Source organism: Musca vetustissima, unplaced genomic scaffold (genome assembly GCF_032173495.1).
Source record: "Musca vetustissima isolate MV318-11 ecotype Yass unplaced genomic scaffold, APGP_CSIRO_Mvet_v1 utg1718, whole genome shotgun sequence".
In the NCBI taxonomy this organism is placed as follows: Eukaryota; Metazoa; Arthropoda; class Insecta; order Diptera; family Muscidae; genus Musca; species Musca vetustissima.
In genome coordinates, this window is record NW_026876237.1 from 167 (window position 1) to 25,015 (window position 24,849).

The following is a 24,849-nucleotide window of genomic DNA, read 5'->3' on the forward strand; positions in this document are numbered from 1 at the left end:
TATATGAGGTGTATACCAAAACATGGACCGATATATTTCAGTTTTAATAGCAAACGGCGTATTATTTCAATTGTCTAGGATTATTAGCATTCCATGTGCAAAATTTTCAAAGTTATATCTTCGAACACTTTGTTTTGTGGTTTTCTTATTTTCTTTAACAAAAATATACGATTAGCTGTAATTACAACCGGTGATTTTTAATTTTTATTATACCCTACATAATTATGTTGTCAGGGTATTATAGCTTTGTGCAGCCCCAAAAGTTTGTAACGCCGCGAAATAATATAAATAAGTATACCGATCGTCATATCTCGACTAGCTGAGTCGATCTAGACATGTGTGTCCGTCCGTCCGTCTGTCCATTATAATTTGTAAACACGATACAGGCCACAGTTATGGACCAATCTACACGAAATTTTGCATGTAGGATGGGTTCTGGCCAATGAAGACCCCTATTATTTTGTTGGAAAAGATCGGTTAATATTTAGGGGATGAAATGGACCAAAAACTTTATTTTTGTCGGTTTTTCTGGTCGGCTGCAATTATGGCTCAAACACCGCGAATTTTTGCATGGAGAAGGGGATTGGGCCAAAGAATAAGCGTGCCTGTTTTGATAAAGATCGGTCAATATTTAACGGGTCAAATGGACCCTAACTTTTGTGTAAAAAATTACAACATTTGTATTCTATAGCGTATATATTTACCACTGAAGGACATAGACCCGAGAAGTTGACGGTATATCCAAGAGGAGTGGTGGACCTTTAAATTGATACCAATTATATTTGTCGTAGGTACTCGGAGTACATACACTTAAATATTTACAGGTGCTTACGTATTCATATATTATTTAGTAACCTATTACCACAATGGAGGGCGGAAATATAGCGCTGATCGCTTTGAAATGTTCCATGAGGTTCCAGTTATGGTCAAGGACAACGCTTAAAATGTTAGGTGATGATCAGATAATAATTTTTCGGATGAAGTGGACCGAAAACTTAATTATTTGCACTTTTCGAGTCGAAAGCCGAACATCACAACACAACCCACGGTGAAGTAATTAGAGGGACTGTACTGATTATTAGTCACATTTGCTGATCTCTAACCAGTCAAAAGTGTGCAAATATCGCGAAATATTTTCCCAATCTCAGAATATAGAACCACAGATAATAGATTTTCATGGAAGTTGTGTAGGGTATCGTATGGTCGGCCCCGTCCGACTATACTGTTCCGATCACTGGTTCACATTTTTGAAGCCGATAATTAATTTTAAATTAAAATATTCAATGTCGGGTAATGTGGAGCACTATAAAAGTGTGGGACCTTTTCATGAGGAAGAGTTCGAAACATGGGCGCATTTAATATGCGAGGAGGTATTCTATCCTCTGAAAACTCGATATGCGAAAGGACCTTCAAATGGGTCGGTACCCTTAAATGGGGGCTATTCCAAAACATGAACCCATATATTTTTCCATTCATTGTTAACCGAGAGTGCAATAAATTGAAATTTATCACAACCAATCCACAACCTACATTTAATTTACTGATACTCATTGCCCACACATACTGGTCCACATTACCCGCCAAGTTATTTTTATACGCAGTTTAGAGTTTTTTTGAAATCTACCGTTGTTACGCCCACAATATCAAAAAAAAAAAGAAAATTGTGGTCCACATTACCCGAAATTACTCTAAATGTTCGGGTCAGGATTGTGGCCTCAAGAGCAGAAAAAAACCAGTAACAAAAGTAGTAAAGTCGGACGGGGCCGACTATATTATACCCTTTACTACTTTCGGTATATTCAGAAGATGCATCCTAACAGATGTCGCATTTTTGAAGGTGTTTTGAAGTGAAATTAAAGTAAATTAAATATGAAGTCTGTATTTATACGGCCTAAATCGGACGAACGTATATATGGGAGCTATATCTAAATCTGAACCGATTTCAATAAAACTTGGTAGACGTTGAGCTATACTAACTTGAGTACGTTGTGCAAAATTTCGTGGCAATCGGCCTAAATTTGACTCTTTGGTGTACCATTTACTAAAAATCGGACGAAAATATATATGGGAGCTATATCTAAATTTGAACCGATTTCATTAAAACATGGCACACGTTAAGCTATATTAACTTTTGTATGTTCTGCTAAATTTCGTGCCAATCGGCCTAAATTTGACTCTTCGGTGCACCATTTACTAAAAATCGGACGAAAATATATATGGGAGCTATATCTAAATTTGAACCGATTTCATTAAAACTTAGTACACGTTGAGCTATACTAACTTCAGTACGTTGTGCAAAATTTCGTGCCAATCGGCCTAAATTTGACTATTTTGTGCACCTTTTACTAAAAATCGGACGAAAATATATATGGGAGATATATCTGAACCTGAATCGATGTCAATAAAACCTGACACACATTAAGCTATACTAAATTTTGTATGTTCTGCTAAATTTCGTGCCAATCGCCCTAAATTTGACTCTTTGGTGCACCTTTTACTAAAAATCGGACGAAAATATATATGGGAGCTATATCTAAATCGGAATACATTTTAATAAAACTTAAACTGAATACATTTTAATAAAACTTGGTACACGTTAAGTTGTACTAACTACCGTACGTGGTGCAAATTTTCGTACCAATCGGCCTAAATTTGACTTCTTCGGTGCACCATTTACTAAAAATCGGACGAAAATATATATGGGAGCTATATCTAAATCTGAATCGATTTCGAAAAAAACTTGGCACACGTTGAGTTATACTAACATCAGTACGTTGTGCAAAATTTCGTGCCAATCGGCCTAAATTTGACTCTTTGGTGCACCTTTTACTACAAATCGGACGAAAATATATATGGCAGCTATATCTAAATCTGAACCGATTTCAATAAAACTTGGCACACGTTAAGCTATACTAACTTCAGTACGTTGTGCAAAATTTCGTGCCAATCGCCCTAAAATTTGGTGCACCATTTACTAAAAATCGGACGAAAATATATATGGAAGCTATATCTAAATCTGAACCGATTTCAATAAAACTTGGTACACGTTGAGCTATACTAACTTCAGTACGTTGTGCAAAATTTCGTGCCAATCGGCCTAAATTTGACTCTTTGGCGCACCTTTTACTAAAAATCGGACGAAAATATATATGGGAGCTATATCTAAATCTGAACCGATTTAAAAAAAAGCACACGTAAGCCGATCCTAACTTCAGTATGTTGTGCCTAAATTTGACTCGTTGGTGCATCATTTATTAAAAATCGGACGAAAATATATATGGGAGTTATATCTAAATCTGAATCGATTTCAATAAAACTTGGCACACGTTAGGCTATCCTAACTTCAGTACGTTGTGCAAAATTTCGTGCCAATCGGTCTAAATTTGCCGCTTTGGTGCAGCATTTACTAAAAATCGGACGAAAATATATATATGGGAGCTATATCGAAATCTGAACTGATTTTCACCAATTTCAGTAAGGTTCGTTTCCTTTGTCGATTTTATTAGGTTTTTTAATTGTTTTAATTTTTTTTGTTACAAATTTTATTTTTTTTCACAGAAATAAATATAGCATGACTCACCTTGTTTTGACTTCTTTCGATTGCCATTCATTGTGTTTATCAAAACTGATAAGAATCGCAGCGATTTCCTGAAATAGTAAACAAGAAAAAAAAGGAAAAAGAAATAAAAAACGTTTTATTTTAGTTGAAATATTATAAAAAATAGCAGAAGAAGAAGACTCATCTCGCTCACTTGTAATCTCACAAGTAGTAATAATTGTGTCTTGACATAAGACAACATTTAGATAAAGCAATTTTAATTTATGACACTTAGATATACAACATACGTACACATATATACATTTTGAAGAGCAAAAACAAAATATACACATGTATATAAAGAAAACAAAGAAGGAGAGTATTTATCTTAAGACCAAGAAGATAGAAAATTAAATGTGGCTACATGAATGAATTCCTAGAAAAGTGGATTTAGAAAAAAGTATTTAATACAAAAAAAAAAAATACTTTAATATTTTTTATAGGTTAGGTAAGTGAAGAGAAGAGTGTACCTCAGACTGTGCAGTGGTAAAATATTTTAAAATAATCCACAAAAATATTATGTACTATAAAATTTGTTTCAAATACAAATTTATATTTCTTCAAAATAAAAAAAAAATGCTAAATTTTCAAAATCTCACACGTTACTCCAATTGCTGGAAACTCATAAATATTTTATTGGAATTTCAAGGACTCTCCCACACACACATGTACCGAACATTATAAATAAATTTTGTGTATATTTCAATGATTTTATTATTGACATTATTTTTGTGGATGCCTTTTCATTTTATACACCATAACTCTTCCTTTCATCGTTTACCTCTTTTTTTCCTTCTTTATTATGCAAAGGACATGTCTTACATATGTAATAGCCTCAAATGTCATCATAAATATTTCCCCGAAACGAAAAAACCCAACCACAAGGACACTTATAGCTAGCTAATGCATTGTAAAATATCATAAAAAATTGCTTTCGTATGTGGAAAATTCGCAGAGAAATCAAAGAGAAATGCTGAAGACGCTGATTGAATCAAAAAGTATTTGCGTCAAATACCCCCGAAAGTAAGTGCTAAACAAAACAGCAACAACAAATATGAATGAATGAATCAAACATTCGCATTGAGTGCCCGTTTAGTATTTTTTTATTTGTAGCAAAGGGAAACGGAAAAAAACCTTAACGGATTTCATGTTTTGAGATATTTGCCCGCTTAGGACAAATGGCGGATATTTCATTTGACTTATTAATGCCAATAACACATACTCAATAGAATTTCTTTAGCTGGATGCTATGATGCTCCTTAAAATATATGTAAACAGGAGTGGGGGAAATTTTGCTATGAGCACAGTGGCCTAAAAAATATTTTCAAATCATGAAAAAAGAAAATGTCTATAACACAATGATAGACAATATTTTCTACGAAAATATATATTTTTAAGTAATTAAAGCCTTGATATATTCTAGAAAAAAAAATTAACAAAAAATAATATTTTCATATTTTCTATAAATGAAATTTTTAAAAATCTAAGCTGTTATATTTTCCGGAACAAAAAAAAAATAAATAAAATATGTTTTAAAAAATATTAAAAAAATTGCTAGCCTTCATAATTTTTAAAAAATACAAAAAAATATTTTTTAAGAAGATAGGCATTAATATTTAAAAAAATGTATTATTTGTTTTAACCCTACGGTCAATAACCAAAAAAGTATACGTAGATCAATAACCGTGGTACATTTGTACCCATCCAAAGATAGCAAGGGAAAACCAGGGTAGTTTCTGACTTCCACGAGTCGCTCTGATGGCCCCATGTTGTCTAAGGCCACAAAAATTTGCCGAGGGGTTGAGGGACACCTAAATAAGATCCCAATAAAAAAATAACTAAAAAAGCTTAACCCATTTGAAAGCTATAACGGATTTACTATGATTGTTTTAGATAGATTATCATTTAAGCATGGATTTAAATATATATTATTTTAATGTATATATAATTTTGAGTTCATACATCTAGATCAGATCCGTAAAGACTAATTTGAAACAAAAAACCTCACGATAGTCCAATTTTTTAATGAGTTACAGAGCTATCTTTGGATGGGTACAAATGTACCACGGTTATTGATCTACGTAGGTAATAACTTTAAAAAATTGTAAAAATTATATATATGGAAAATATTTATAATTTTTTCCTTCGATTATGTGTGAAAATGCCTCAAGAATGAGTCCTCAAAATATGATCCAAATATCTCCATTATTAAAAATTTTACAGCATTTTTATTCAAAAAAAAAAAAAAAGGAACAAATGTACCCGGTTATTGACCGTAGGGTTAAAATAAATAAGGCTTATAAAAGAATTTTCTTATTTTCTATAATATTTTTTTTTTAAATTCAGATCATATGAGAATTGATTTTTTTTAAACCACACTTCATATATTTTTTAAAAGCCCTAGACTACCTAAGTCTTTGAAAAAATATTTATAAAAAAACCACGCCCAGATTGTTATGCACGCCTCGATTGTCTCAATTTTTTTGTTCAAACCTTGCTAAAAATAACTTCTAATAAAGTACTTGATATTTAATATATATATATATATATATATATTGTTTTAAATTTAGATGACCTTCACATTTTCTAAAAAGTTTTTAATAGCAATCAGGTATTAATTATTTATCTGCATATTTAGTAAACTATTTAAAAAAAAATTGTTTTTTTATTTAAAGTTTTTTTTTCAATTCAGGCTTAATATGTTCTAAAAAATCGTTAGGCTTGATAGAAGCAGGAAAAATATGTTTTTAGTCCACGCCTCAATAGTTTTTGGAAACTATTTTCTAGAAATCCACGAATAAATAGTCTTTGAAAAATACATTTTATAAAATCCACATCTCGATGGCCTTTGTAAAATGATTTTAAAAAATCCAAACCTCTGTATTTGGTAAACAAAATCTTAAAAAGACCAAAACTCGATAATTAAAAAAAAATACTCGCTTCGACAGTTTACAAAAACCATGTTTGTCTTTGAAAAAATATTTTTAAAAATTCCAAACCTCCATAGTCTTTGCATTTTTTTATATTCACGCATCAGTAGTCTTAAAAAAATATTTATTTTTTTTTAAACCAGCCCTCGATGGTCTTAATTTTTCGATAGTCTTTAAAATAATGTTTAAAAAATACACATCAATTGACTTTGAAAAATATATTTTTAAACCAGTAAGGAAAGTATTAAAGTCGGACTGGCCCGACTATATGATACACTTCACCATTTTGGGTATATTGTACATATGCATCCTTACAATTGCATGCCAATGTTTCCTCGAATGTGATTCATTCCAGACTCAATTAAGTACGCTATACCAAAAATCGTTCAAACTGGAGGATATACGGGGACTTTGGTGCACCATATATATAAAATCGGACCAAAATATATTTGGGAGCTATATCTAAATCTGAACCAATTTTCCCGAAACTTACTGCTAATCATTGTAGACTCGATTCAGTACGTTATGACAAATTGCGTGCAAATCGAAGGATATGTAGGAACATTGGTGAATCATTTACCTTAAATCGGTCGAAAATATATATGGGATATATATCCAAATCTGAACAGATTTTCAAGAACTTTTACACACATCATTCTAGACTCAATTCAGTCTGCTATGCCAAATATCGTGCAAATCGAAAGATATATTGTGAATTTGGCATACCATTTACCTAAAATCGGACGAAATTATGTATGGGAGCTATATCTAAATATGAATCGATTTTCACAAAACTTAGCACACATCATTTTGCACTCAATTGAGTACACCGTGCCAAATTTCCTGCAAATCGGAAGATATTTAGGGACTTTGGCAAACAATTTACCTAAAATCGGGCGAAACTATGTATGATAGCTATATCTATATATGAACCCATTCCAACAAAATTTCGCATACATCAGTTGGGACCTAATTCAGTACTCTGTGCAAGATTTTGCTTCAATCGGACCAATATTGGGAGTTTGGTGCACTATTTACCTTAAATCGGGCGAAATTATATATGGGAGCTATATCTAAATCTGAACCGATTTTTCCAATTTCAATAGGATTCGTCTATGTGCCAAATTTCATCCAATTCGGATCATAAATGCGACCTGTAATTTGTTTACAATTTAACATGGACAGACGGACGGACGGTCATGCATAAATCGACTCAGAAAGTGATTCCATGCATTAAGGGAAACCCCCCCCCTTTCTCGATTTTTCATTTTTAAGATTTTAAATGGGCTGGTAAATGAATACCAATGCTTGTTAAGGTTTGTAACTTGGCACATATATATTTGAAGTTTTAAAAAGGAAGAAAAATAATTTACCAAAATTTGTTGTTGTTTTTTGGGTTCAAAGAGAAGTCCATATTTTCGATGACGGGCATGATAACTCCTCACTGGAACATCGGAATCCGAAAATTCCAACGGTGTTAGAAAGAGGACATGTCTGGCTCTCGTATGAACTAGGATTATTGACTTCGCACAACAATTAACAAAATGGCGGAACTTTGAAAAATTTTTTTTGGAAAATTTTCTTTTTTTTACCACAAACTAAGTTAACAAATAAGGAAGATCTTCACCGATTGGCTTTATCCTGCTTCATACGAGAGCTGCACACTCCCAGAGAAACGTGTCAAAATTTGAAACCGATTGGATTATTAGTTTTTGAGTTATCGTGCCCGCCATTCGTTTTGAGAAAAATGCGTTTAAAGTTTGAGAATCACTCTTGCCGTCACTAGATGCTGACACAATAAATCGGCTATATCTTCAAGAGTTCTTGAGATTTTCACTTGAAATTTTGTAGGAACATTCTAGAATTAGAGTAGATTCGAATTAAATCAAAAAAATTTTTGACACCGAGAATGGGGGTCCCCATAAATACTACTTTGGATGGCGTGGATTTTTATAACCTGTACCACAGTGTGGTGTAGGGTATAAAAATACACGCCAAAGTAGTATTTAATTTTTTTAAATTTATAGCCTTTGTAAATATTTTTTTAAACCACATCTCGATAGTATTTGGATTTTTTTAAATCCTCATGTTAAAAACTCCACGTATCGAAGGTCTTAAAAAAATAATTGTTAGAAAAAATATTTTCTTTAATACACTCCTCGATAGTTTTTTTATAAAATAAAATACAAGCCTTGATATTTTGTAAAAAATTATTATTTAAAAAATTAAAAAATAATTTAAAAAAATCCAATTCTTGATATTATGCAAACATGATGAGTAAAAAAATCAAGCCTTTCAATTTTGGCATCAATATACTTTAAAAAAATCGATAGTTTATGAAATAATATATATATATATATATATATATGGGCAATATTGCCAATTTTTTAATATTCCATTTTCAAAAAATCAGCTTTTTTGTCTTTGTGGCACATCAATGATTTTTGGTACGCATATAGAGAAAAATGTTCTGACTCCGAAACCTTTCGCGATCAAATTTTTGGTTGATGCGCGCAAAAGTTATCGAGGTTTTAATTTTGCGCATAAGAAAAAAATCTTAAAATTACGCCGTTTATTATATTGACCAAAAACGTTGATATATATCTTCCTCCGTAAAATAAGAATATGAATATATTATAATAATCGCGATAAAGTTACACATCTTCGCGAAATATGAGAAAAATAAAAAAATATAGCAGATTACATCAATATTTTCATTATATTAATGACATACACACACCTAAAAATTAATTTAAAAATATCTACATAATCTAAACACCATGATGAATCAAATGATATCAAAATCACACAAGTCCGTGTAGCGGTTTGTAAATTACAGCGACAACAAAACAAGATATTGAGAAAAAATATTTGTTTTTGGTTCGAAAAAATAATGTCATCATATTTATTTTTTTAATTTTATACATGAAATTTCAGAAAAAAATGTTGGGGTTATTCTGCTATTTTACCCGAATTTCGCCGAAAAATTGACATTTATAATAATAATCACTTTTTGTGAATACGTATACGCCTTGCGGATTATATCAAGACCCTTCCGATAAATCTTGGGGTTCTATAAATAGGAATAAATCTTAAAATAAAATAATATTATGAAGTATACATTTTAAATTGCGTCTAAATCGCGTAATTCTCAAAATCATTTGATGCGCATGCGGTTTCCAGGAAGTACTGAAGTTTATCTTCCAATCCATATATATTTTGCGAAATTTCATTTGACGGCTAAGATGTGCCACACCTTACATTGAAGTACCCAAAAAATCGTAAAACGCGAATAATTTCCGAAAACTCCATATGCCATTAACGCGCATGCGATTTCGGTGTGCACCCTAAAAAAATACATCGATCTATACCGATTTCAATGTGGTCCATTAAGAACCATGGATGTGCCAGCTCACACTATTTTTGAGATAAATTGCGTCTAAATCGCGTAATTCTCAAAATCAGTTGATGCGCATGCGGTTTCCAGGAAGTACTGAAGTTTATCTTCCAATCCATATATATTTTGCGAAATTTCATTTGACGGCTAAGATGTGCCGCACGTTACATTGAAGTACCCTAAAAATCGTAAAACGCGAATAATTTCCGAAAACTCCATATGCCATTAACGCGCATCCGATTTCGGTGTGCACACCAAAAAAATACATCGATCTATACCTTTTCAATGTGGTCCATTAAGAACCATAGATGTGCCAGCAAAATCTATTTTTGAGATAAATTGCGAACATCTCTCTTTCGGCTGAAGTTTTTAAAGTTATATTTTCGAAAAAGATCAAAATCCGTATGAGGTGATTTATTGAAGCGGAAATGATACACAGAAAACGCAAATAAATCAGCGATATTTTCAAAAACATTTTTTGCCAAATTTCATGTTTTTGGATGGCCAGTTCCCGTCGTTCTAGTAGATGGATTTTCACGAAGAAGATTTTATATCATCGGAAACGTAAAAAACCTTATTGATCGCGGGTACCCATATCATTCAGTTGACAGATCTAAAAATTTGGCCCGAAAAATAGGTTTTTTAGAAATTTGATCGCACAAAATTCGCACCTTCGGATGAGTATTACTCTGAAGCTGTGCATACTACATACTCAAAATACATACCAAATTACGCAGATTCGCGACTACAATAACCTTATAATCGATTTTTATAAATTCCTGTTTGAGTATTAAAGCTAGAAGTAAAATTAAAAAAACACTCAAAATCGAGATTCAAAATATCAGCATCATTTAAAGGTAGATGCAGTGATAATTTTTAAAAATGATACATAAGGGGCGTAGTCCCCATTTTGTTGGCTTCTAGTTTTATTTTGACACGAAGACCGTGAAATGAGTGGCTTAGTCACAAATCGATAGAGAACATAAAAAAACTGGTTCGCCTCAACCTGTTTTTACACATTTTTTTACATTAAAGTAGACACAGCTTCCACCAAAATAAAGTTTGGAGGTCAATATCATGAACAGTTTGCAACGACAGATCAATTAACCCAAAACTATTCACTTTTTTCATATACTTAAGTAGTTCCCAAGTTATAAAGGGTTGAACCTCTGCTTCAGCTATGTTAAAAAATTGGCAATATTGCCCATATATTTTTTTTTTTTTTTTTAATTTCAAGTCTTGAAAAACTTTGTGATATACTAAAATTAAATTTACATTTTGAGATTAACGGGATACTTTTTCAAGATTTGAGATATCCTGATTTAACACGAAAACCAACTTGAGATAACAACAAAAAATATTTTTTTAATCCCCGCTTATTTAAAAAATTCACTCATTGAAAGAAAAAATGTCGTTTAAAAAAATTAAATACCTAGAGAGATCCAGAAAAAAATGAAAAAACACGAGAGTAAAAAATAAGGTTTTAAATCTACCTCTGGAAGCAGGGTAAATACTTTTTCTAAATCTACTCTTTGGGAGAAGAAAAAGAAGAAGTAGAAAAATATATATTTGCCTACCAACTCTTTGAGAGAAGCAGAAAATAATATTTTTTTATTCGTCACAAGAAAAATATTTAAAAAATAGATAATTTCAAAATTTCAAGAAAATTCGCGTCAAAAATACTTTGAAATGCTTTGAGGAAAAACATTTTTTTTAATCCAAACACTTATTAACCTTGAGAGACTTTGTAAAATATAAATTTCTAAATCCCCACTGTGATATTCCCCCACTGTCACAACTCCAAATCTAACTGAACATCTTCTGACAACTGTGTCAGTTTTGCTATAAGAGAAGATATTTTTTTTATTTTTGAAATTCGCGACAATATGTCACACTAAAGTGCCTTATATAATGAACTGACTACCCTCACATGACATGAATGAGCAGGTTGTTCGAATTTGTAATTTTTATTTTCGAACAACTCCTAGCACCAACAAGCCAAACGGCCACAGATGTGGAATCGAAAAAAATAGCAGTCACAAATATATGGTAACAAAAATATGTGGTTTACAAAAAAGGGGAATAAATCACACCACACATACAACCAAACAAGAAAGGAGTGAAATGTAAAAAAATAACAAGTCCTCATTTTAAATTATTCATAAAATGGAAAACATGACTACTTCAAACCAATAAAAAAAGGTAGCAAGTGAAATCTGAGCAGAGGCCAGGACAGGACAAACAAGCAGAGCAATATATCGTAGCAACCAACAATCAAATTGATAACTATACAAATGGGTTCGTTCGGGGAAACATCACTCCCTCAGCCGGCATCGATGATGATGATGATAAGGGTGGTCGACCCTAACCGAACGTCCTGTCAATGAAAGTATTTTTTTTATTATAAATATTAAAGTAACAAGGATTGAACTTGGGTTACTGCCATTTATTTTAGCTTTTTCCCATTTTTTGTTATTGTTGATTTTAAGGATTTCATTTTCTTCCTTTTTTTAGGCAACAACACCAACAACAGAAAAATAGTGACAAATAAATCGTGACATTTATAACATATTAATTGATTAAATTTATATCCGATGGTGGTGGATTACGATTGGCATTACGTGACCGGTCACCGGTCGAAGAAAATAGCAAACAACAACAGCGATCTAATTGGATGGTTGGAAACATTTCATAATAAAATAAACGAGAATAATAAATATTGGTATGGAAGGAATTCAAGGATTTGATGGAGTATTTTAAGGTCAGAGGTTATCCAATCACTTTCGAATTTCGAGTAATTTATCAAAACAAAACGTGAAATTAGATTTTGAGAGGAAAACTCAATGGCCGAATTTATTAATAATTTGTTGAAAAAAATATTTTTTATAGCCTACACAACTATGTTGTCAGGGCATTATATTGGCGAAATATTGGTCCTAGACCCACCTTTAAGTATACCGATCATCATATCTCGACTAGCTGAGTCGATCTAGACATGTGTGCCCCTCCGTCCGTCTGTCCATTATAATTTGTAAACACGGTACAGGCCACAGTTATGGACCAATCTTCACGAAATTTTGCATGTAGGATGAGTTCTGGCCAAGATTGGTAAAGATCGGTTAATATTTAGGGTATGAAATTACCCTATACTTAATTTTTGTCGTTTTTTCTGATCGCTCCAGAGGCCGCAATTATGGACCAAAGATCGGTCAATATTCAGCGGGTCAAATGTACCCTGAATTTTTTTGTGAAAAAATACATATCTACCACCGAAGGACATAGACCCGAGATAGAGATAGAATATCCAATATGAGTGGTTGACCTTTAAATTGATACCAATTATATTGTCGTATGTATTCGGATGTGGGAGATACACTTAAATATTTACAGGTGCTTATGTATTCAGATATTATTTAGTAACCCATTACCACAATAAAGGGCGGAAATATATCGCTGATTGCTTTGAAATTTTCCATGAGGATCCACGTATGGTCAAGGATAACGTCTATAATATTCCAGTCGATCTATAGGCCACAATTGAAAGCCGAACATCACAACAGAACCCACAGTGAAGGTAATCTGGACAAGTAATTAGGGCCGTACAGAATATTAGTAATATTTTTTGACCTCTAGTCGGTCAGTCAAGAGGGTGAAAATATAGCGAAATATTTCCAAATTTCAGAATATAGAACCACACAAACTTAGATTTTCGTGGAAGTTGTGTAGGGTATCATATGGTCGGCCCCGTCCGACTATACTGCTCCGCTCACTGGTTTTTACATTATTTTTATTTTTTTGCGTGGATTTTTTTTTTAAATATTTTCCCACAATTTGTATACCACCCCTCGTTTTCAATGAATGTCACCGTGTAAACATATGTCCAGTGTGTTATCCACTTAAACATTTTGCATAAATAATTCCAAAGACAATAATAAAAATACCTTTCGCGAAATAAACAAAAATCCGATGAGGAGGACCGACCAAATACTCCGCCTCTTCTCTGGTGGACAATACGAGTGTATGTGAATGTTTCTGTGCCTCTTATATGACACCTGTAAATTAAAGGATTGTGGTTTTTGTGTGTAATGTCAAATATGTATGAATAACCAAACAGCCAAAATGAAAAAGACACTGGTGGTCAGTTTTCGCTATCCAAGCTAGGTGGTCAAACCAACCAACCAACCAAGCAACCACCGAACCGACGAACAATGTCATATATAACCTTACTTATGGCCTTGGAATGGCCAGGCGGCCAGGATATATTAACACTATTTTTTCGACATTTGACTTTCTCATTGTCGTCGTCGTCCTTGCTGTCGTTTGGTCAAACCACACACATAGCCAGTGTTGTGGAGGACCACAAGACTTGCTTGCTGGTGCTGCTGCTGTTACGAGTTTCCTCCGAAAGGTGCTACTAGAGATGGTATCTAGTAGGAAGTGGTTTGAGGGAAAATAATATGGACAAAAATTTTAAATCATTTCCGTGAAAACAGAGCTTTTATGTACCAAACACACACGCACATACATATGAAAAAACAGCTACAACAAAAAATTTCTCAGCAAAAATCTGCTCTACTGGTCATAGCAATAGTGTGGCGACTATGTCGGTATGTGACACGTGGCATATGTGGCCCACCCGTGGAATGTGGCAAATGAAGGAAATTGTAAAAATATTTACTTCGAATCGTGTAACACAAATTTTCATTAAGGACATAAAAATTGTAACCCTCTATCCCGGCAACAGGGTAGAGCATGGAGTTTTAAGTAATTTTAATGTTCGAAATATTTAGAGGAGTGAGAATGGGGGCAGAGAGGATGGGAGAAAGTGTGATGTTTATCCTTGAAGGATTCCATTGCATGGCAGAGAATGCAATATAAATATGTGTGAAAATGCCCATTCGAGGACGTGTAGTTCATTACATAATAAACAAGGTGCGAAAAATAATTTCCTTCCATTTTTAGTACGGAGAGGGGAAGAAGAAAATTTTTAAAAAGTCAAATGTCAGAGGGAGTATGGAGCACAAATATTCAGATACAAACACATACACCTATATTGGGTTTTAAATATATTTTTAAAACATTTAAATAATTTTTAAGGATCAATAGGCGTAGGCTTTTAAATTGGGATTTTCTAGGGCCAACAACGCGTAGATTTTCAATGTATTTTTTCCAAGCACCAATAGGCGTCGATTTGTAAAATATATTTTTGTTTTTCAAGGAACAACAAGGCGTATATTTATTAAATAGATATTTTTTTCAGGGATCAAAAGAGGCGTGGATTTTTTAAATATATTTCTTCAAGGACCAAAAGAGGCGTGGGATTTTAAAATATATTTTTTCAAGGACCGAAAGAGACGTGGATTTTTTAAATATATTTTTTAGGGGCCACCAAAGTGATTTTTCAAATATAATTTTTCCAGAACCACCAAGGCGTGGATTTTTCAAATATAATTTTTTCCAGGGCCACCAAGGCGTGAATTTTTCAAATATAATTTTTTCCAGGGCCACCAAGGCGTGGATTTTTCAAATATAATTTTTTCCAGGGCCACCAAGGCGTGGATTTTTCAAATATAATTTTTTCCAGGGCCACAAAGGCGTGGATTTTTTAAATATAATTTTTTCCAGGGCCACCAAGGCGTGGATTTTTCAAATATAATTTTTTCCAGGGCCACCAAGGCGTGGATTTTTCAAATATAATTTTTTCCAGGGCCACCAAGGCGTGGATTTTTCAAATATAATTTTTTCCAGGGCCACCAAGGCGTGGATTTTTTAAATATAATTTTTTCCAGGGCCACCAAGGCGTGGATTTTTCAAATATAATTTTTTCCCAGGATCACCAAGGCGTGGATTTTCCAAATATAATTTTTTCCCAGGATCACCAAGGCGTGGATTTTTCAAATATAATTTTTTCCCAGGATCACCAAGGCGTGGATTTTTCAAATATAATTTTTTCCCAGGATCACCAAGGCGTGGATTTTTCAAATATAATTTTTTCCCAGGATCACCAAGGCGTGGATTTTTCAAATATAATTTTATCATGAAGGTCCTTTAATAGATATACTATCTTAAATTGTTGTTGTTTTTTATTTCATTTTGTTTAACTTGTGAATTAAGACCAACCACAAATATTTCTTCATTTGCCACATGCAAAGTTCAACGGCGTTAAACACGTCCAACAGCAACGAAAAGGTGACCACCATTCGGGACACAACTTCACCCTACCACATTTCATACATAACAATGCTTCTCCTAGCAATGGGAATAATTATAATGAGGATGGAGAACGAGGAACAAACAACTAGTTTCCTCCCAAGGTTTGTGTATAATTCATCTACTGTTACGGATGTTTATGTGGTCCAGTGTATTCAACCTTCAGCGTAACGCAACTTCGTATTATAATACAATGTAAATAAGAAAAAAACAACAACAACAACAAAAATCAGGATGATAAACACTTAATTCGGTGTATTTAACACACAATCACATCACATGACAGGAGATTTACGAGCATAAACACACACAAGTACATATATAATCGAGCGGATGGGCTTACATTTTGGAAACAAGTTGACTAAATTAAAAATAAAAGTTTATTAAAATCACAAAACAAAAATAAAAGAAAAAAAATAACTACAAACAAATAAAAACATTAACGGGGAGAATCGTAGTCCTTATTTGCTGGATGATGATTCAGTTATAGAAGGGGGAGAAGTTTATGTAGCCAAAGTGGCATGTATGGTATGCAAAAAATATGTTTATCAATGTCCATCTGGTAGGATGTTTGCACAGAAGAACAGTGTTTTGAACTCGAAAATACTTTTTAGAAAATACGCATTGAAGGTCCTTGATAAAATATATTAAAAATACATTGATGGGAAATTAAAAAAAAATGTCATAGAAAACTAATCTACGAGAAAAAAAATATTTTAAATTTAAATATATTAAAAAAACTTTTGGGAAAATACATTTAGATTTAGATTAGACATTTAAATAAAAAATTACTTCATAAATGTTCGCAATGTTTATCCCTGGACCTGGACAAAAAAAATTATTTAAAAAAATCTATCGCCTTGTTGGCCCTAGAAAAATATATTTAAAAAATCTACCACTGCTTGCTTGGTCCAAGAAAAAAATATATTTAAAAAATATCCGCCTTGTTGGCCCTTCAAAAAAATATCTAGAAAAAATATATAGAAATATATCTAGAAGAAATAGAAAAAATCGACGACTTCTTGGTCTTTGGATATCAACGCCTTGTTGGTCCTTGGAAAAAAATGATTTGAAAAATCTACGCCTTTTTGGTGCTTAGAAAAAATTATTTGAAAGTCTACAAATTCTTGGTGCTTGGAAAAAGTTCATTTCAAAAATCTCCGTCCTTAGTCCTTAAAAAAATTTAATTAAAAAATCCAATGTTTTCCAAATGACCGCCTTGTTGGAAAAATTATATTGAAAAAAATCTAAGCCTTGCGGATCGTTGGAAAAATAATTTAAAAAATCTACGCCTCGTTGATCCTTGGATAACAAATTTCAAAAATTTATATTTTAAATTATTGTTTTAAAAGTCCCAAACCACTGTCTTCTGTCCCCTGACTAGTTCATCTGGTTAAATATCATTGACCAAGGCAGCAAGCAGGCAAGGTATTTCGTTTTCTGGTCGAAATGAATGAATGTAATTTTACCACCAAATATTGTTACATAAATAAAATTACGCACGTTTATTTTGGTCATGTAACAAACAACAGCATCAACGACAACTGCGTGGCAGCAAAAATCATTTCTCACTCTGAAAACTTCGATGGTGTCCTGCAGCGAGGAATCGCACTGGTCCATAGTAGAACGGTCCATACAAGACCACAATAAATGTGTGTGTGTGTCTGTCCACTGACTCAGCATCAGTAGCCACCATTTGTTAGTGTGTCCACATCCATTCTGGAGATATTCGCCAGGGGTTAAATGCGAGATACATTTTTACCGGCAATTTGGTTGAACACAACAGCCAACACGCACACACACACGCCTTTAACCAAACCATATGTCACTGTGTTTGTGTGTGTGTGGTGTGGCTAACCACATAGTTTTAATTTTTGGAATTTAAATGCCTTAAAGGGACGAGAGAAATGGACTGAACCATAAAGAAGCGTAACAAAAGAGTCACCACAAAGGTTAATATTAAAAGTTATAGTTGTCCAACAACAACAACAATAAAAACAACAACAAAAACGTTTTATGTAAATAATTTGCGCAAATTCGCGTTGTTACAATGAGATTCGTAACATGGACAAAACTTCGAACAAGGAGAACAAATATTCACTGGACCAAAAGTTGACAATTAAAACAAAAATTTGTGTTTTTTATTGCTTTTAATTAATTAACAACACAATGACAATAGTTCGGAGAGTTACTTCTTTGTTATGCTAGATTGGCTAAGCGTTGAAAATGTCACGATTCGAATGGATTGAAGAAGCACCTCACTGTTTTTGAGGACATGGGAACAAAATTAGGAGTTTTGGAAAAAATGTCAAAGTTGTAAACTTTTATGCGGTTATTTGTTTAGCAATAGAACGCGGCGAATATTTATCGGAAAGAAAAATATTTTATTAGGTTGTTGGTCGGAAAGGCTAAAAGCTACATTTTTATACCCTACACAACTATGTTGTCAGGGTATTATAGCCATGTGCAGCCCAAAAAGTTTGTAACGCCGGGAAATATTGGTCCTAGACCCACCTTTAAGTATACCGATCTTCATATCTCGACAAGCTGAGTCGATATAGATATGTGTGTCCGTCCGTCCATCCATCCATTAGAATTTGTAAACACGATACAGTTCGCAGTTATGGTCCAATCGGCACGAAATTTTGAAAGTAGGATAGATTCTGGCCAATGAAGACCCCTATTGTTTTTGGTAAACATCGGTTAATATTTAGGGAATGGACCAAAAACTTACTTTTGTCTGATTTTCGGGTCGCTCCGGAGGTTGCAATTATGGCCCAAACATAGGGAATTTTTACATGGAGAAGGGGATCGGGCCAAAGAATAAGCATGGCTGTTTTGATAAATATTGGTCAATATTTAGCGGGTCAAATGGACTCTGACTTTTGTGTGAAAATTTTGTATTCTATGGCGTATATATTTACTCCTGAAGGACATGAGGATCCAGGTATTTTCCATGAGGATCCAGGTATCGTCAAGGACAACGCCTATAATTTTCGGTGATGATCAGATAATAATATTCGGATGAAGTGGGCCGAAAACCTAATTTTTTGTGTGTTTTTCGATTTGATCTATAGGCCACAATTGAAAGCCGAACATTACAACACAACCCTCAGTGAAGTGAATCTGGCCAATTAATTAGAAGCGCTGTACTGAATATTACTAATATTTCTTGACTTCTAGTCGGTCATATTTTCAAGGACCACCAAGGCGTGGATTTTTCAAATTTAGATAATTTTGCCAGGGACCACCAAGGAGTGTATTTTTCATGGACCACCAAGGCGTGTATTTTTTAAATATAATTTTTTTCAAAGACCACAAAGGCGTGGATTTTTCAAATTTAGATAATTTTTTCAGGGACCACCAAGGCGTGGATTTTTCAAATATTATTTTTTTAAGGATCACCAAGGCGTGGATTTTTCAAATATACTTTTTCAAGGACCACCAAGGCGTGGATTTTTCAAATATATTTTTTTCAAGGACCATCAAGGCGTGGATTTTTTAAAAATATAATTTTTTCAAGGACCATCAAGGCGTGGATTTTTCAAATGTAATTTTTTCATAGACCATCAAGGCGTGGATTTTTTAAAAATATAATTTTTTCAAGGACCATCAAGGCGTGGATTTTTTAAAAATATAATTTTTTCAAGGACCATCAAGGCGTGGATTTTTTAAAAATATAATTTTTTCAAGGACCATCAAGGCGTAGATTTTTTAAAAATATAATTTTTTCAAGGACCATCAAGGCGTGGATTTTTTAAAAATATAATTTTTTCAAGGACCATCAAGGCGTGGATTTTTTAAAAATATAATTTTTTCAAGGACCATCAAGGCGTAGATTTTTTAAAAATATAATTTTTTCAAGGACCATCAAGGCGTGGATTTTTTAAAAATATAATTTTTTCAAGGACCATCAAGGCGTGGATTTTTTAAAAATATAATTTTTTCAAGGACCATCAAGGCGTGGATTTTTTAAAAATATAATTTTTTCAAGGACCATCAAGGCGTGGATTTTTTAAAAATATAATTTTTTCAAGGACCATCAAGGCGTAGATTTTTTAAAAATATAATTTTTTCAAGGACCATCAAGGCGTGGATTTTTTAAAAATATAATTTTTTCAAGGACCATCAAGGCGTGGATTTTTTAAAAATATAATTTTTTCAAGGACCATCAAGGCGTGGATTTTTTAAAAATATAATTTTTTCAAGGACCATCAAGGGTGGATTTTTTAAAAATATAATTTTTTCAAGGACCATCAAGGCGTGGATTTTTTAAAAATATAATTTTTTCAAGGACCATCAAGGCGTGGATTTTTTAAAAATATAATTTTTTCAAGGACCATCAAGGATTTTTTAAAAATATAATTTTTTCAAGGACCATCAAGGCGTGGATTTTTTAAAAATATAATTTTTTCAAGGACCATCAAGGCGTGGATTTTTTAAAAATATAATTTTTTCAAGGACCATCAAGGCGTGGATTTTTTAAAAATATAATTTTTTCAAGGACCATCAAGGCGTGGATTTTTTAAAAATATAATTTTTTCAAGGACCATCAAGGCGTGGATTTTTTAAAAATATAATTTTTTCAAGGACCATCAAGGCGTGGATTTTTTAAAAATATAATTTTTTCAAGGACCATCAAGGCGTGGATTTTTTAAAAATATAATTTTTTCAAGGACCATCAAGGCGTAGATTTTTTAAAAATATAATTTTTTCAAGGACCATCAAGGCGTGGATTTTTCAAATGTAATTTCTTCAAAGACTACCAAATAAAATAAAAATATATGTCTGTTGGTCTTCCGAAAAAAAAAAATAAAAAATCTACGCCTTGTTGGTCTTCCGAAAAAAAAATTATTTTTAAAATTAAGTCCTTGTTGTCTTGGAAAAAACATCTTTTAAAAATCCACGCCTTGTAGCCTTGGAAACGGATTATTTTATCTACATGCCTTCTCGGTTTCGGAAAAAGATTATTTTAAAAATCTATGCTATGTTGGTCTTCGGAAAAATTATTTTAAAAATCTACGCCCTTTTGATGTTTGGGAAAAATTATTTAAATTATTTTAAAAATCTACGCTTTGTTGGTCTTCGGAAAAAAATATTTAAAAAAAAATTTACACCATTCTGGTCCTTGGAAAAAATGTATTTACAAAATCTTCCTCTTCTTCCAAATTGAAATATCATTTTCAAAATCCATTTACCATAATTCTTATGACAACTGCTTGTCAGAAAAACATTTACATTTCAAATACTCTCAACTATTCATCATTCATGACTCAGGAATCAACTTTAAACTTCCAGGCATATTAAAGATGTTTAATGTCAACTCAAACTTCAGATTTCGAAAACGTTTTCAGTTTCCATTTTTTTTTTCAGTTTTTGGCTACAATCCACTACTACATATCACACCGTGGCGATGTCATGCTCAATGCCATCAAGAAGTCAAGGAGCAGCCAGGAAAAAAACTAACACTCGCATAAAAAAGACATCTAAAAAACCATCTTGAAGAAGGACCACCACAAATATCCCATGAAAAAAACAGATTCGGAAAAGGTTACAACATTCTCAAAAAAAAAAAAAATGTTGTTACGGATAAAGACATTACAGTGTTTGCCAAAAAGAGGAAAGTTCACGATGTAGTTGTTGTTGTTGCTGTTGTGGCAGCAAACACCCGTTAAAAGATAAACACAAACAGTCCATGAAATGTAAATGCAAAAATAGCAACAACACGGACAACACGAACAACAACAAAATGACAATAAACAAACAAACGAACGAATGCTTGAATAAACGATGAAGATGATGGATGGATATTTAAATGCAATTCAGAAAATGTCCTTTCTGATGGCTTAGCTTTTTTTACTGTTTTTGTGTTGGATTCTGCGAGATGTTAAGTTTATCGCTTTTACACACAGGATACTAGTTTGTGTGTGTGAGAGAGGGTCCTTATTTAGATGTTAGTGTTTTTTCAAATGCAAATAAAATTTTTTTCGTCTATTTTCACAAATCAAACTGACCTCATTTGTATTCCAACGATGACGTTGTGACGGGAAACTGTCAGCTCTTGGCAAGCTTTCCAAATTGTCTGGTAGTTTAATGGGATCACCATCTGGAATGAGAGTAAAACAATAACAACAATGTTAGAATTAAACGAATGTTTATAGCAAAGTGACAACAACAATAACATTTGGATATAAACAGAATATTTATTTGATAAGTGTATTGACGACTAAAGGATCTCAGTTTTTTTTATTGTTTCGATGGATATCCTTCCATCCTGTCGTCCCTTGTCATTTGAAATCAATTTGTAGTCTGTTGTAACCAAAAAACAAAAAAGATAAATAAAATCGTTGGTCCTGACAACGAATATTAAAAAGTGAATATAATTGTGGTTTGCTGATTGGAATGAAACTATATTTATACCTTACACAACTATGTTGTCAGGGTATTATACACTGCGTATCATAACTATAGACGCACCTTTAATTCAATTGGTATGTTAGTTGACAAATAAAATGGACCCATTAACTTATTGTTCACAATAAAACGATCAAAAACACATATTATTCAACAAAAATAATTAATTTATTCTTTATGGTTTCGCCGAATTCTGCACTTTCAAAATTGCTGGTGTTGCATAACTATAGACGCACTTTTACAAAATTAGAAAAAATTATTTTTTAAAACTTAAATAAAATAAAATAACTTTTATAATTAATGGGTAGGGCCTCCCTTATTTTGAATAAGTTCAAAAATTTTATCCATCACACTGTTGATCAAAAGTATTCGCAAGTCTTCATCGATTGACCGCCATTCATCGATAATCACTTCTTGGAGGTAAAATACAGTTTGGTATTGGAGGTTTTCTGCATAGACACGATGAGTCAAGATTCCACACATGTTCTCGATTGGATTCTGGTCGGAAATTTTAATATTTTTCAATTTTAACCATACTTGAGTATGGCGACTTTTATGAACTTGTGCGTTGCCCTGCTAAAAAACGAGTCCTTGATTGTTGCTGCTTTCCCAAAATTGCAATAATTTGTCTTCCAAGACTTGAACGTACTTCATCCGACAACATGGAAATGTCAAATAAAGCATTCCGTGGCTATAAAATGCTCCCAAGGCCATTAAGGAACCGCCAACGAAATATCGTATTAAGAAATAACGATATTTCGGCAACCGCCACCTTGGGAGCATTTTATAGCCACGGAATGCTTTATTTGACATTTCCATGTTGTCGGATGAATTCAATGGAGTACGTTCAAGTCTTGGAAGACAAATTATTGCCATTTTGGGAAAGCAGCAACAATCAAGGACACGTTTTTTAGCTGGACAACGCACCAGTTCATAAAAGTCGCCATACTCAAGTATGGTTAAAATCGAAAAATATTAAAATTTCCGACCAGAATCCGATCGAGAACATGCGTGGAATCTTGACTCATCGTGTCTATGCAGAAAACCTCCAATACCAAACTGTATTTTACCTCCAAGAAGTGATTATCGATGAATGGCGGTCAATCGATGAAGACTTGCGAATACTTTTGATCAACAGTGTGATGGATAAAATTTTTGAACTTATTCAAAATAAGGGAGGCCCTACCCATTAATTATAAAAGTGATTTTATTTTATTTAAGTTTTAAAAAATAAATTTTTCTAATTTTTTAAAAGTGCGTCTATAGTTATGCAACACCAGCAATTTTGAAAGGGCAGAATTCGGCGAAACCATAAAGAATAAATTAATTATTTTTGTTGAATAATATGTGTTTTTGATCGTTTTACTGTGAACAATAAGCTAATGGGTCCATTTTATTTGTCAACTAACATACCAATTGAATTAAAGGTGCGTCTATAGTTATGATACGCAGTGTAGCTTTGTGCAGCCCAAGGAGTTTGTAACGCCGCGAAATATTGGTCGTAGACCCACCTTTAAGCATACCGAACGTCATATCTCAACTAGCTGAGTCGATATAAGTTATAAACACAATACAGGCCACAGTTATGGACCAATCTTCACGAAATTTTGCATGTAGGATTGGTTCTGGCCAATGAAGACCCCTATTGTTTTTGGTAAAGATCGGTTAATATTTAGGGGATGAAATGGACCAAATACTTAATTTTTGTCGGTTTTTCTGGTCGCTCCAGAGACCGCATCTCGAATTTTTACATGGAGTTGGGGATCGCGCTAAAGAACAAGCATGACTGTTTTTATAAAGATCGGTCAATATATAGCGGGTCAAAAGGACCCTGACTTTCGTGTGAAAAATTACAAAATTTGTATTCTATAGCGTATATTTTTACCCCTGAAGGACATAGAATCCTGAAGGAGTTGATATTATATCCAAGAGGAGTGGTTGACTTTTAAATTGATACCAATTATATTGTTGTATCTGCACGGATGTGGGAGTTACACCTAAATGTTTGCAGGTAACTCTGTATTCGTGTATTATTTAGTAACCCGTTATTACTCTAGAGAGCGGGAATATAGCGCTGATCGCTTTGAAATGTTCCATGAGGTTCCAGTTATGGTCAAGGACAACGCCTATAATTTTCGGTGATGATCAGATAATAATTTTGGAATGAAGAGGACCGAAAACTTAATTTTTTGTGTTATTTCCGAGTCGATATATAGACAACAAATGCTGTACTGAATACTCGTAATATTCGGAAAATATATCAGTGTAAGGAAGAGGTGTTGTTTACCTCTAATCGGGCA

General features: G+C 33.0%; 1 protein-coding gene across 1 annotated transcript in view; it reads right to left on the bottom strand.

Annotated features, from left to right (window-relative positions):
• Positions 1 to 3,580: 3,580 nt before the first annotated feature.
• Positions 3,581 to 24,849, bottom strand: part of LOC133338797 (histidine-rich glycoprotein-like) — a gene marked incomplete at its 3' end in the record, with an annotated part of 71,487 nt that continues 50,218 nt past the window's right edge. Inside the window, exons 2-3 of the mRNA XM_061546902.1 lie at positions 22,150 to 22,241; positions 3,581 to 3,648 (exon numbers count right to left, since the gene is read on the bottom strand). Coding sequence (XP_061402886.1) covers positions 3,581 to 3,648; positions 22,150 to 22,241 — 160 coding nt within the window. The remainder of the gene's footprint in view (positions 3,649 to 22,149; positions 22,242 to 24,849) is intronic.